Here is a 13,959-nt window from a genome sequence, read left to right on the forward strand (position 1 = left end):
CCAGTCATCTACTTTTGTTTTGGGCATTTGTGTTGATTCCATGTCTTTCTTATTGTAAATAAAGCATCAATAAACATCGGAGTGTAGGTTAGATCTATGAATTTTTGAACATTTGATGGGGGCCACTGTTCATGAACAGAGCTTGAGATGCTATTCTTATTTCCTTTATTGAAGCCTTAGTCACCTCCTTTTTCATAGTTAGCTGTCATGCAGCTTCATGTACATCATGAGAATGTTAATTCTCTCCCCATGTCAAATTATAATCCTCTCTTTTCTTATCAGTCAGCTCTTTGAGGGCAAGAATCACGAGAGTCTGATTTCTCCTCTCATTAGGAGCCAGGGAATACAGCATTGAATATAGGACTGGCAAAAATTCCTTTCCTCATGGAGCGTATACTCTAGTGAAAGGAAACAAACAACACAGTCATGTGCCGTACACTGATGTGCCTCTTAGTGCAGGGCTGTATGTACATACACTGGTCCCCAAATTCTGATTGCTTAGCAACACTCTCATTACCCAGAATCATAGTTTCTTCATGCTGGTAGCAGCCTCATACATATTTACTGTGTCTCTTGATAACATCATTTGTCACATTTCTCGGAATGTGTCCCCATTGTTAAGCCGTGCGTGACTATACATGATAACTAGGTAAATTATATAGCACAGTAAAAGATGGTACATGTTACAGTGAAAAATAAAGCAAAAGGAAAATACTGGTGGGGGGAAGGGACTTGCAGTTGTAGGTAGAATGGTCAAGAATCTTGAGAAGATTTGTGGGAAGACTTAAAAGAAGATTAAGGAGTCAGCCACTTGGAATCTGAAGGGCAAGAAGTGCAGCCCCGGGGAACAGCCAGTCCTCTCAGTGGTCGTTCAGTCAGATGGAAGGGTGGCTAAATGCATGCATGCCTGAACATCTAACTCATGGTCTCTTGGCCTTCTCTCCTTAGGCCTGTCCCCTTGGTTCCCAGGTGCCATGAGGAAGCCGCGCCAGAAGTCGCGGCAGAATGCCGAGAGCCGGCGTTCCCCATCCCCATACAGTCTGAAGTGCTCACCCACCCGGGAGACCCTGACATACGCCCAGGCCCAACGGATCGTGGAGGTGGACATTGATGGACGCCTGCATCGTATCAGCATCTACGACCCGCTGAAGATCATCACAGAGGATGAGCTGACGGCACAGGATATCACCGAATGCAACAGTAACAAGGAAAACAGCGAGCAGCCGCAGTTCCCCGTCAAGTCCAAAAAGCCCTCGTGCAAGGGCAAGAAGAAGGACTCCTGCTCCAAGCATGCATCCGGCACTTCCTTCCACCTCCCACAGCCCAGCTTCCGCATGGTGGACTCAGGCAGCCAGCCAGAAGCCCCTCCGCTGCCTGCTGCCTACTACCGCTACATTGAGAAGCCACCTGAAGACCTGGATGCAGAGGTAGAGTATGACATGGACGAGGAAGACCTGGCCTGGCTGGATATGGTTAATGAGAAGCGGCGGGTAGATGGGCACAGCTTGGTGTCGGCAGACACTTTTGAGCTGCTGGTGGACAGACTGGAGAAGGAGTCATACTTGGAGAGTCGTAGCAGTGGGGCCCAGCAGTCACTCATTGATGAAGATGCCTTCTGTTGCGTGTGTCTGGACGATGAATGCCACAACAGCAATGTCATTCTTTTCTGCGACATCTGCAACCTGGCTGTTCACCAGGAGTGCTACGGTGTCCCCTACATCCCTGAGGGTCAGTGGCTGTGCCGCTGCTGCCTGCAGTCTCCCTCCCGGCCTGTGGATTGTGTCCTTTGTCCCAACAAGGGTGGTGCATTCAAACAGACCAGTGATGGGCACTGGGCCCATGTGGTGTGTGCCATCTGGATCCCTGAAGTTTGCTTCGCTAACACCGTGTTCCTGGAGCCCATTGAGGGCATTGACAACATCCCACCTGCCCGCTGGAAACTAACCTGCTATATCTGCAAGCAGAAGGGACTGGGTGCAGCCATCCAGTGCCATAAGGTGAACTGCTACACGGCTTTCCACGTAACATGTGCACAGCGGGCTGGCCTCTTCATGAAAATCGAGCCCATGCGTGAGACCAGCCTCAACGGCACCATCTTCACAGTGCGCAAGACTGCCTATTGTGAGGCCCACTCGCCACCCAGTGCTGCCCCTGCTCGGCGGAAGGGTGACTCCCCCAGAAGCCTGAGTGAGGCTGGAGATGAGGAAGGACTGAAGGAAGGTTGTGGGGAGGAGGAAGAGAAGGAAGAGGTGGAAGAGGAGGATGAAGATGAAGCCCAGGGCGGGTCAGGTGGTCTGCATAAGGGAGTATCCAAGAAGAACAAGGTGACTTTGAAGCAAAAGATCAAGAAGGAGCCGGAGGAACTGGGCCGAGACACACCCTTCACTGTCCCTATGGTCACTGTCCCACAGATTCCTTCTTACAGGTGAGCCTGACCAGAAGGGCTCCCCAGGGACACAGCTTCTTGGGCTGGAGTTGGCCCTGCGCCAGGCCTTCTTCCCCAGTCATGGTTAGCGAATGTCTGTTGTCTTCTGTGCCCTCAAATTTAGACTTCTCCTCTGTACTGGGCTTGCCTGGCCTGGTTTATGGTTTGATTGTGCCTTCAGTGCAATGTATTTCGTTTGGTTCAAGGTGAGATAAACACTTAAGCTGCTTAGAAACCCAGGTGACAGGATGTCCAAGGCAGTATTTTTCAGCAGGGATAGGATACGTCTCTGTTAGGCCTGCCCCATGTCTCTTAATGCGTAGTGCCCCTGGACTTTGTAAGAGCCAGTCATATATCCCTGTCCCTTATTGCCTGGTCTCTGCAACAACCTCATACGTTCCCACACATATCTCCAAGCCCCATACTACTTCCAGTGAGAATCACAGTATCAAGGAGTTGGTGCCCAAACTCCTTGAAACTCCAAGAAACCGTCCAAAAAGCACTGTTCTGGGGATAATGGGGATTTATGTAAAGGTGTTGTGGTATGGGAAAGACAAGCTTTTCCTCCTCCTGAGAAGCTTTTCGACTTGCTGAAAGAGGCTCACTCAGTTCACATTTGTAACTAAGCCACTCTGACTCCCACCGAGACTGAGGAATCACTGTACCTGTTTTAAGCCATCAGAAAGGTAGTTGGAACTGTTGGAGGGATGGAAGTTGTCAGAGAAGCAGGAGTCAGGGAAGACTGTTCAACAGAGATTTAGCTTAAGAGTTATGTTCATTAAGAAGCATACAGTGTTAGAACAAGAAGGAATCTTGGAGATTATTCATCTAATGTAGTCCTTGCACCTTCTCCCACACCCCCAGATGAAGAAACCGCGACCACGGGAGGTAAAGTTTTTCACTCCTTTATTTATTAAACAAAATGTTTATTGAGCACTTACTATATGCCAAGTCCTGTTCTAAGGGCTTAGGAGCAAGTCAAAAGTGACAGGTCTGGGACCACATCTGGGGCTTATGATGCCTCTAGGTCCTGTTCCTGCTGCCCGTTTCTCTTTATGAGGAGGATAGAGGGAAAAGAGTACTAGAGACTAGTGGGTAGTATGTCTTGTGAGGGGGATAGGTAACTAGATTCCTCAGGTTGTGAAGGAGACACTGAGCAGAGAAGATCAGGAGGGCGAGCTTCTTCCTGGGAGCCATGGTCCTGAGTTAAATGCAGTCTACTGGAAAAACGTCTTCTAGCCAGAATTGTTCTAGGCTACCTTCCCTGAAGTGAGTGGATTGATGTTCAGACCCCGTCTGTAGGTTGTTTATTCCCCATGGCTAGACTTTTTGGTGGTTACATCTGTCCTTATAGATGCCTTGTGCAGGAGCCAATTTAACATGCTGTCTGAGACCCAGACAGATCTGCCACTGGATCCTGCCTCTGTCTTCACTACCTGTGTGACCTTTGGCAAGTCACTTCCCTTCTTTAAGCTTTATCTTATTTGTAAATGAACCTACCAGACGGGTTGAGGGGAGTAAATGAGGTAATGGAATTAAAGCACTTAGCACAGTGCCTGGTAAATAGTAAGCGCTCAATAAATGGTGGCTACTGCTGCTGCTGCTGTTTTATTGTTATTCTTTTCCGTACCTGCATAAATGCTGTTGGTCCCTCCATGGTCACACAGTTGTAGAGGGAGGGGGCTGCCTGCGTCTGGGCAGGAATGCTTGGCATGGGCATTGGTGGGGGACCTATCCTTTGGGGAAAGGCCTAGGCTTTGATTTTGTAAGCTTGGCTTCGGGGCAGGAATGTCTGACTATGGGAAGGAGCAAGGCCTAGGTGAGCAATGTCCAGGTCAACATGCCCAGTCTTCGTAGTTCTACTTTCTCGTTCAGCTACTTTTATCTTGTTCTCACTGGAGTGAGGTGAAGAGTAAAAACGGAGGCCACACACAGGAGCACTGGGGCCTCGCTTACCTTGTGGATAACCAGTCTGAGGGCGCAGCATGGTAGAGATGAGAGATCATGCATTCGAATCCCACCCACCTCCACCATCTTCTTAGCTGACTTTGACAGTTAACTCAACCTCTATTCCTAAACTGCCTTTCCATCTTTTGTAACTTGGGAATGTTCGTCGCCTTGCAGTGTGGGCATTAGAATAGAGATTTTATTAATTCTCTTCTTACCCTTTCTTTCCCCCTGCCCCCCATGGTATTGGCTTCAACCTTGAGATTACTAAGACTACGTATCAGCTAAGTATTCAGAGTCTCCATTCTCCTACATCTTTAGAAACTTTTTTTTTTTTTTTTTGAGGCAATATAGACATTTTAGGCTACCGAGATTTGAATGAAAAATAAGAAGCCAAGGGACTCCAAGAGGTTGCATTTGAACTCAAAAGTAGTAACCTGTTGTATTCCTGCTGGCTGTCCTTCTGGTTTGGCTGTGGACTACTCCCTGCTCTGGTGGGACCTTCATCCTCAGGCGGCAGGAAGTTATGCCATATTGCCCATAGCTTACTCAAGTTCCTGTTCCTTTTTGCTACCTTTATCAAGACAAGGGTAGGGTGTGGAGCTCAGGCCTATTTCTCAGGAGTCCACAGTCATACAGGGTACAGAGTTTCTGGGAGAGGGTTCTTTTGGAGGATGAGGGCTACAAGGCAGGAGATGGGAAATCAAGTAAAAAAACTCATGCTGAATCTGAGTCCGAGCTGCTTAACTTTGCTATCCTTTTCCAGCCTTTCTCTGAGGTGAAGAAGCATTTAGCCACTTTGTTCTTTGTTCTTCTGTTAGGTTCAGAAATGAACCAGGGTCTAGATAGGATGCACAGCCTGTGATCTGTGCCGCCCACTGACCCTGTCTTTCAATCCTTGTGCCTCTACTCAAGGTTGAACAAGATCTGTAGTGGTCTCTCCTTTCAGAGGAAAAACCAGTTCATGCAGCGGCTTCACAACTACTGGCTGTTGAAGCGGCAGGCACGGAATGGCGTCCCCCTCATCAGGCGCCTGCACTCCCACCTGCAGTCCCAAAGAAATGCCGAGCAGGTAGGTGAAGTGGTGATTTGAAGGCATGCTGGCTGAGCACCAGGCAGACAGAGGAGGGCGGTGGAGAGTGTTGGTTGGGGTACCCTCCCTGACGCCTTTGCCCACAGCCAGTCACCTTTCTAGGGCATCTATCCCAAGAACACCTCCAGCACCGTGCAACCCTTTGTGCCAGAGCATCTCTGGTGGGAGAGACTTGGCTTTGGAGCAGATGCGAGGGGAGAGTGGAGCGCAAGCCCGGCTCTCCATCTGTGTGGGGAAAGCCCTATAGACGTGGTGGAGAGGAAGAAGGGAGCTGAGTAAGAGCCAGGGCAGCCACATTGTATGAATTAGGAAAACACGTATTGGCTCAACACACTACACTGCCCTCTGCCAACAATTGATTTGTAGTAAATACACATATTTCCACCTCAGTTGTAGCATACAGCCTGCCCAGTTGGGGTGACCTGTAGCCATTAACAACTGGACTTGCTTCACACTTAGTATTTTCTGAGATGGTGGTGACTTCCTGAGAGACCTTTTTGCAAACATCTTCAATTCTCTCTCCCTCGTTTACTTGTTCCATTACTTCTGTCTCTAAATAGTCCCACATCACTACTCCAGAGATGAAGCAAGCCTTTATGTCACTTCCGTGCCTTGGCGTTCTGTTTGATTTCACTTTTGCATTTTGTAACTCGGGTCTCTGAAGCACAGATCAATATCCAGTCCGCCTCAAAATGTGCCACCTGCTCCCGTGACACCTTCGCTAAAACGTCCGTGACCCTCTCATAGCCCAGCAAGTCTTTCCTCTGATTCTCACCAGGCAGACTTGGGCTGCATTTGATGTCACAGATCACCTCATCTGAGAGAGCCTCTCTTTGATATAATTTCTGCTCCCAGCACCTACTTTGTATCTCATGCAGATCCTGCTTCTTACTTCTTGATTTTAACATTCCTGGGACTTGATTCCCTGCCTCTTTGTTTGGAGAGCTTGTCTACTTCTAGTTGCAGACTCGAACTTGTATGGTAGCAATTCCCGTTTCTCTGCTTGTCCCCATCTGAGGCAGAGGAAATGCAGACATCTGTGTGGATGTTGTTTTCTGTTACCAAAGATACTGGAAACCAAATTCATCATCTTCCCCTCAGTAAACGTACTTGCCCATCATTGTCATGGAACCTTTTCCCTCCTCATCCTAGATGTCCCCACTTTGATTCCCTCTGTGATGGACCGCAGTGAGTAGTTTGTAAGCTGTTTGGGGTTTTATCAGTCAGCTGCCTCCTGTTTCCATTCTGCAGCCTCCCTGCTCACCCATCCCCTTAATTTCAGTAATAGCTTTCTGGATGGTCTCTCGGGATTCTGATTTTGTCTTTGCTCTACAGCTGGTGGCAGCTTATTCATACATCATCTTCTAGTCCGTCACTTCTTTCCCAGAATCTGTGCTCCCCTACTTGGGAAGGCCATTTCCAGGCTCTTTTGCCTGGCTTTTGAGACTTCTTAGCAACTGGATCCTGGGTCTTCCTGGGCCTTTGCGATTCTCTGACTTCTCTGCTCCGGTGAGCATATTTTTCTCATCAACCAAAGAATCATTCATTCTCTGTCTACACTTCTGCTTGGTGGAACTTTTGGCTCTACAAGAGGCCTCACCACCTTGTTCATCCATGCCCACCACTCCCTGTGAAGCCCCAGTAAGATTGCTTCCCCCAGGACACCTTTCATGTTCTAACTTTGGCCCACTCAGGTCCTCTTGTTTTATAGTCTCAGTAGTTTATATTCAGTTTGTACAATCAGATTTTGTTTTTATACTACTATGCCTTTGCATATCAAACCCTAGGCCTTTTCTCTCCCCCAGCTATACTGTAGCCTACTCTAGGCATAGAGGTCATGTTTTTAGTGTTGGTAATGGTGCTTTGCCGAATTATTTTCTGGTCCGTTAGTACCAGTTTGTAAAAAACACCACTTTGTCTTCTAGCCAAGTTGAAACGGGAGGGTGAAATTCTTTCCACCCCTGAGGTGTCTGTTAGTTTCCTTCTGAAATTCTTTCCAGCCCTGAGGGGCACAGCTGCTCTCTGGTGTCCCCAGTGTAGGAGAAGCAGTTCCAGGCCGCACCCCAGCAGTGGTGGTTGTGCTGCAGTGAAGTGACATTGTCATAAAGCGGGGGGAGGGCGGCATGGGTTGGTGGGCGGCTGGAAGGAAGGGCTTTGGGGGACTCCGGTCAAGGCAGGGGATGGGCCCTCACCTGCCAAGGTCCTGTGAAGCTGAGCAGGGAAAGAAGCAGGAGGCTCCCTGCTTCTCTTTTCCTTTCCTTTCCCTTCTGCAGCGAGAGCAGGATGAGAAGACGAGCGCGGTGAAGGAAGAGCTGAAATATTGGCAGAAGCTCCGGCATGACCTGGAGCGGGCACGGCTGCTGATTGAGCTGATTCGGAAGAGAGAGAAACTCAAGAGGGAACAGGTAGGGAGGAACCCCAGGGCTCTTAAGATCTTTTTCTCCTGGGGGACCTGGGAGTCCCTGCCAGGTGTCAGCTTTCTCCCTCCCATTCCTGCCCGTGCTGAGGGCTCAAGGTCTGCCTCCTCTGCATGGGGTGTCATGTCGTGAACCTTTGGGGCTCATTAGCATCCTCAGCATAAGGTTACTGAGTGGATCCATGTCTGGAGTTTCTGATTGAGGAAATCTCAGGGGGAGTCTGACCTTGAGTAATTTACAAAACACAGGCCGTTCTGAAAGCTGTCCTGGGAACTTTGGAGGATTTTCACTTGTCCTTTAAACACTTCAGGTCTTGAATCATGTAAATTTTCTTATCTGTGTTCAAGAAGATTTTAAGCTCCTGAACATAGGGAATGTTGAGGTAATACAGCAGAGAGGCTAGAAATATGAGTTATGGTACTAGACTTCTAGTTTAAATTCTCACTCTTGCCACTTACTGTTTATGTGACCTTGAATAAGTTGCTTAATTGCCCTATACCACAGGTTCTGCTATTGTGAAATGGGGGTAATGAGAACCTAGCTCATGTTGTGAAGAGTCGATGAGTTAGTCTTGACACATAGTAGGGGCTGTAGCAGTATCAGCTAGTATTATCATTAATCTTTTGTTATTGTTGCTACTTACTTGGAATGTTTATGATAGCACTCTGCACATGGCAGAGAGCAAATGCTGCTGGATGGATGATAAGCCAATATTGTTGTCTCTCGTCAAGGAATAGCGACTGTTAACTCACATCCTTCACTGGCCTGGGTTAAAGAGCTTTCTTACTTTCTCCAGACTCCACATGACTGTTCACCCCCAGCACAGACTCTTAGCTAGCAAGTCTGGAGCTTGAGTTTCTACCTTTGAGCTGGGCAACTCTTGCTATGCTAAGCTTGGGTGACCATAGAGGACGTCTCAGGGCCTTCTCCATGCATATAGATTGGGTGTCATCGTCCCAGGCCTGGTCCCGGTTAGACCTTTCTTTTTGTCTTTGATTCAGGGAAGTGAAAGAGAAAAGAAAGCAGGCACACCTGTTTGGATGTAACCAGGAGGCAGAAACTTTCCATATTCTAACCCATGTCTTAGCCTCTTGACTCTAGGGTACACATAGAAAACAACATTTGTGGAGCAGACTGCTATGAGTATATGAGCCTACGTCCTGGTTACATCACAGTAGGCCTGCCTGTGAGGGTGAGCCTGGAGACCTTGCCCATGCCAGGCTGACACAGGCACCCCAAGGGCCAGTGAGAGCAGTTTCAGCACTAGGTAGGAAGTCTAGCCAAGGTACATGGTATCATCTGTGTGTTCCTTAAGCTAACCCTTGACCTCGCTTTGAATCGTGTCACTTGAAATCTCAGATTTCATTTCTAAAATGGGGATAGTAACATTTTCTCTTTCTTGGTTATTATAATCATTGAGGTAATATACAGAGGCAGTGCGACAAGTATATGGGAGCACTGAGTAACCAGAATCCTGGGACTGAACCCCAGCTCTGTGCTTTATTTGCTATATTATCTTGGGTCAGTTATTCAGCATCTCTTTGCCTCAGTTTCCACTTTATAAAAATCTCTCATCTCTATCAACCTTACCTACTCATCTCTATTACATAAAATGCTTGGTATTTAGTAAGGACTGAAAGCGGTAACTCTTTGTGGGGAATGTCCTGATCTCTCCTGGGTCACCCACAGGTCAAGGTCCAGCAGGCTGCCATGGAGCTGGAGCTGATGCCATTCAATGTTCTGCTGAGGACAACATTGGACTTGCTGCAAGAAAAGGACCCTGCGCACATCTTTGCCGAACCTGTCAACCTGAGTGAGGCAAGTCCCTCCGCCCCCAACTTCTGGCCAGTGAGCCCCTCCCAAACTGAAAACAGAGCTGAGTAGGCCAGGATGGGCTTGAGCCACAGGATACACAAACCTAGGAATGATAAGATTTGTCCATCTAAGGGGTCTGCAGGCCGGGGGTGGGCGAAGGCCCTGGGACTCTTGAGTGAGCCCCTTATGGCCAAACCAGCAACCAGGGGCAGCAACAGTACCGGTGAAGGGTGTGCCTGTTTGGCTAGTAAATGGTTATTGTAATTGTACAGGTTTTATATGTTTAGGTTCCAGATTACCTGGAATTCATATCCAAGCCAATGGATTTTTCTACTATGAGGCAGAAGCTGGAATCCCACCTGTACCGCACCTTGGAGGAGTTTGAGGAGGACTTTAACCTTATAGTTACCAACTGCATGAAGTATAATGCTAAAGACACAATTTTCCACCGAGCAGCTGTCCGCCTGCGGGACCTAGGGGGGGCCATTCTTCGGCATGCCCGGCGGCAGGCAGAGAACATCGGCTATGACCCAGAGAGGGGCACCCACCTGCCCGAGTCTCCCAAATTGGAGGACTTTTACCGCTTCTCCTGGGAAGACGGTGAGAAGCCTGGATGGGAGGGGAGGCAAGGGGCCAGATGGAGGTATAGGAACAGAGCCCAGAGAATCCAGGGTCAGGGTGGGCCTTGGGGCAACAGAGTACACTTTGGGAGCAGGCTGTTATATACCTGCTTGTGTCTGGAATAGTTCCAAGAGTTAACGTTTAACGACTTTATTGAGTACTCGTACATAGTAGGAATTGGTAGGCAGGCACTAGGTGTTCGTTTTAAAAGCCATAGTCTTACCGAGGGTCTTCCTCTCTCGGATCCCCTGTCCGTGGCATTGGAGCAAGGGGCAGTGGAGTGCAAGGCTGGGTTATGACCGGCTCATTCAGAAGAGTGCAGATAGAGGACCCGAAAAGCCAGAATTGCCTTTGAGCCCTGTATTCTCACTGCCTCTGCCTTCTGCTGCTCGGTGGCAGCAGCTACATAGTCACTCAGGCCAGGGGATTGCCAAGCTGCCTCGTATCTGCTCCGCAGAGCCAGTCATCACGACTGTGAACTGCTTCCTGCAGCTGTTTCCCAAGCTCTGACCATGCCCCTGTGGCTGCCCTCCAGGCAGTGGTGTTGCCAGGGTCAGGGCCCCGCAGTGATGCTGCTGGAAGCCACTGGCCCAGGCATTCCAGGAAAATATTTTGCATCCGAAGGATCTGGCCCCTTTTGCCTTGCCTTGGGCTGAGCAGTCCCTTCAGCCCCTTCTGTCCTCCCTTCTCCCTGGCAGTGGACAACATCCTCATCCCAGAGAACCGGGCCCATTTGTCCCCAGAGGTGCAGCTGAAGGAGCTGCTGGAGAAACTGGACCTGGTGAGTGCCATGCGGTCTAGCGGGGCCCGGACCCGCCGTGTCCGCCTGCTGCGCCGGGAGATCAATGCCCTTCGACAGAAGCTGGCACAGCCACCACCACCACCGCTGCCATCACTCAACAAGACTGTGTACAATGGGGACTTACCAGCAGGGTCCCAGGGGGATGTGGCTGTGCTGGAGCAGGCCCCGCAGGAGGAGCCAGAAGACGATGGGGACAGAGGTGAGAGTCACGGGTGGGCAGGGGGTGAGGCGGGGTGAGAGTAAGATAAGGGTATAAGGACTAAGCTGAAATTTCCCATAAAGGGAACATCCCTCCCTGAGGACAGGTATGACCCTTGCACATAAGTAACAGTTCCATGCATATCTAGAGATGATTTTCAAAATATTTGACAATCTGTAGAGAACAGAATTTGTGAAAGTGAATGTTGACTGTTTATAGCAGGGCCCTTTCAGAGGTAAATGTAGACTGTCTGGCCATCCCAGGTGTTGGCTGGGGCCCAGCAGCTGTTTCTTAGCTAGTATGAAAGTACTTAAATATTTTTATCTCATGTGACCATTTACACACGCCAGTTAAACATGCACTAACTTTATACCGTCATGTAGAGAGAGTTGTGGTAAGGGCGGGAGGGGGTGGTGGTGCTTGGGGGGGGGGGTAAAAGCGGAAGGCTCTTGGCTCCTGAGCTGGGTAAGTGCACAGATCCCCTACTCTGAGGAGGTGATTCCCAGACTCCCCGGAGCCTCATGGCTTGAGCTGCTTGTCTTCTCCCTCCTTCACTGAGGACAGACTTCTCTCTCAGACCTGCCCTGGTATCTGAGTTTTGGCTTGGAAGTACCTGTCCTTCACACAGTTCAGAAGCTTGGAAGTCTGTCTGTAGGTTAGGGGCCCAGATTGCAGAGAGTGGCCCATTTTACTTAGGCCAGCAGAGGACAGAGGTCAGAGGTCACATGTGGCGTTACGAGCGTTTGAGTCCCTGACTCCTCACATGCCTGGTTCTCACTCCGGGGCTTTGGCAGTTCAGCACCTGCAACGGCTTCACTCACAGGGTTTAGGCCAAATTCCCAGGCCTGACCGCTCAGAGATTTGGCTGAGGCCATTTTTGGATGGTCACTTGAAGTCTCAATATTTAAGTTTTAAGACTACAGTGAACTGACGTGTTTGAGAACCAATGATTTAATTTATTTGGTCTCCTCCTCCCCAACCCCATTCTTGTAAACTTGTTCTTTCTTTGTCCTATATTTGCTTTATTTGGGTGATAAGAAACAAATACATTGACAGATGGGAAAACACTTGTGTCCATTGAGAATTGTAGACCTAATCTACAAAGCTGAGACTTAACCTAATTTTTGATTAAGCAGGCAGAGTTGACTTTTTCAAGGTCAATGGTTTGTAACCCTTACTTTATAAGACTTAATCTGGTAAATGTTTCATTTTCTCAAAAGAACCTCCCTCATCTTTAGAGATTTGGTTTCACTAGACCTGGGGGGGCGAAGAAACCAGCATTGATAAAACTGAGTTCTATACTCTTTGCCTCAGACCCAATACCTAGGATGCTTTTGAGGCCCCTGCTTTTTAGTTGCTGGTATTAGAGTCAATATCTGGCTGACAGGGGAAGACATTTTTCTAAAATGTTGAAGCAGGTTGTCTTTTTCATTAACAGATGAATCCAAACTGCCTGCCCCACCAACCCTTGAGCCCACTGGACCCGCACCTTCCTTGTCTGAGCAAGAATCCCCTCCAGACCCCCCCACTCTGAAACCCATCGATGATAGCAAACCTCCAAGCCGATTCCTCAAGCCCAGAAAGGCAGAAGAAGATGACCTTTCGGAAAAGTCACCGATGCAGCTAGGGAGTGAGCCCTTGCAGTGCCTGCTAAGTGATAATGGCATCAACAGACTGTCCCTCGTGGCCTCCGATACTCCCACTGGCGCCCCACTCAGTGGTGTGGGCCGCCGCACCTCAGTCCTCTTCAAGAAGGCCAAGAATGGGGTCAAGCTACAGAGGAGCCCAGATGGAGCCCTGGAGAACGGCGAGGACCACAGTGCCACGGGCTCGCCTGCCTCCCCCGCCAGCATCGAGGAGGAACGGCATTCCAGGAAGCGGCCGAGGAGCAGGAGCTGTAGTGAGAGTGAAGGGGAGAGGTCTCCCGAGCAGGAGGAAGAGACAGGTGACCCTACCTGTGGCTTCTTTTGCTACTTCTCATCTGCTTTCTTGCTTTGCTGTACCAGCCAGCATCTCCCGCAGTGGGCCACCTCCCTAATGGACCCTGTGGATAACCAATACTAGGTTAAGGATTCCATAGCTCACAGTTGGGTCTGGCACACTGAGTGGTGTAGCCTGGGGAAAATAGGCTTTGAACAAGTGTTTTGAGACAACCGCTTGTTTCTAGGGCTTTCTTTGGTCCTGAGGAGAATGTAAAGCTGTATATGATAAATGGTCCCGAACCTTCACTTTAGTTAACTTCTTCATTTATATATATGGCATTTATTTTAGGCCCTGGGAGAGGAAAATCAATGAACAAAACAGACTTAAGTCTTGTCTCTTATAGGGGAGGTATACTAAAAGCAAATGAGTATAATAAGTAAAATGTTTCTTGCATTGGAGGCTGTGGAGAAAGATCCAGTAGAGAAGGGATGAGGGGGTACTGGGATGTGAATAGAGAAGGAAGGCCAGGAAGGACCTCTGAGGAGGTGATATTTGAGTAAAGATCTGAAGAAGTTGAAGATAGGAGCTATTTGTTTGTTTGCAGGAAGAGGATAGACACGTGCCCAGGCCTTGGGGTGGGACTGTGCTAGCATGTCTGAGGGACACAGGAGGTGATAAATGAGGCCCTGAGCTAGGTAGTTGGGGTTTAGTCAACTT

General features: G+C 49.0%; 1 protein-coding gene across 2 annotated transcripts in view; it reads left to right on the forward strand.

Annotated features, from left to right (window-relative positions):
• Positions 1-953: 953 nt before the first annotated feature.
• The window catches only part of BRPF3 (bromodomain and PHD finger containing, 3), a 29,737-nt gene continuing 16,731 nt past the window's right edge, over positions 954-13,959 (forward strand). The window contains exons 1-7 of one of the 2 annotated variants that reach the window (XM_004673423.2): positions 954-2,425; positions 5,288-5,444; positions 7,739-7,870; positions 9,572-9,700; positions 9,985-10,297; positions 11,017-11,319; positions 12,758-13,264. In XM_004673423.2, coding sequence (XP_004673480.1) covers positions 975-2,425; positions 5,288-5,444; positions 7,739-7,870; positions 9,572-9,700; positions 9,985-10,297; positions 11,017-11,319; positions 12,758-13,264 — 2,992 coding nt within the window. In that variant the 5' untranslated portion in view covers positions 954-974. The remainder of the gene's footprint in view (positions 2,426-5,287; positions 5,445-7,738; positions 7,871-9,571; positions 9,701-9,984; positions 10,298-11,016; positions 11,320-12,757; positions 13,265-13,959) is intronic. The other variant, XM_012724370.1, reaches the window with a different exon arrangement.

This window comes from Condylura cristata, unplaced genomic scaffold, assembly GCF_000260355.1.
Source record: "Condylura cristata isolate star-nosed mole 26May11 unplaced genomic scaffold, ConCri1.0 scaffold00001, whole genome shotgun sequence".
Classification (NCBI taxonomy): Eukaryota; Metazoa; Chordata; class Mammalia; order Eulipotyphla; family Talpidae; genus Condylura; species Condylura cristata.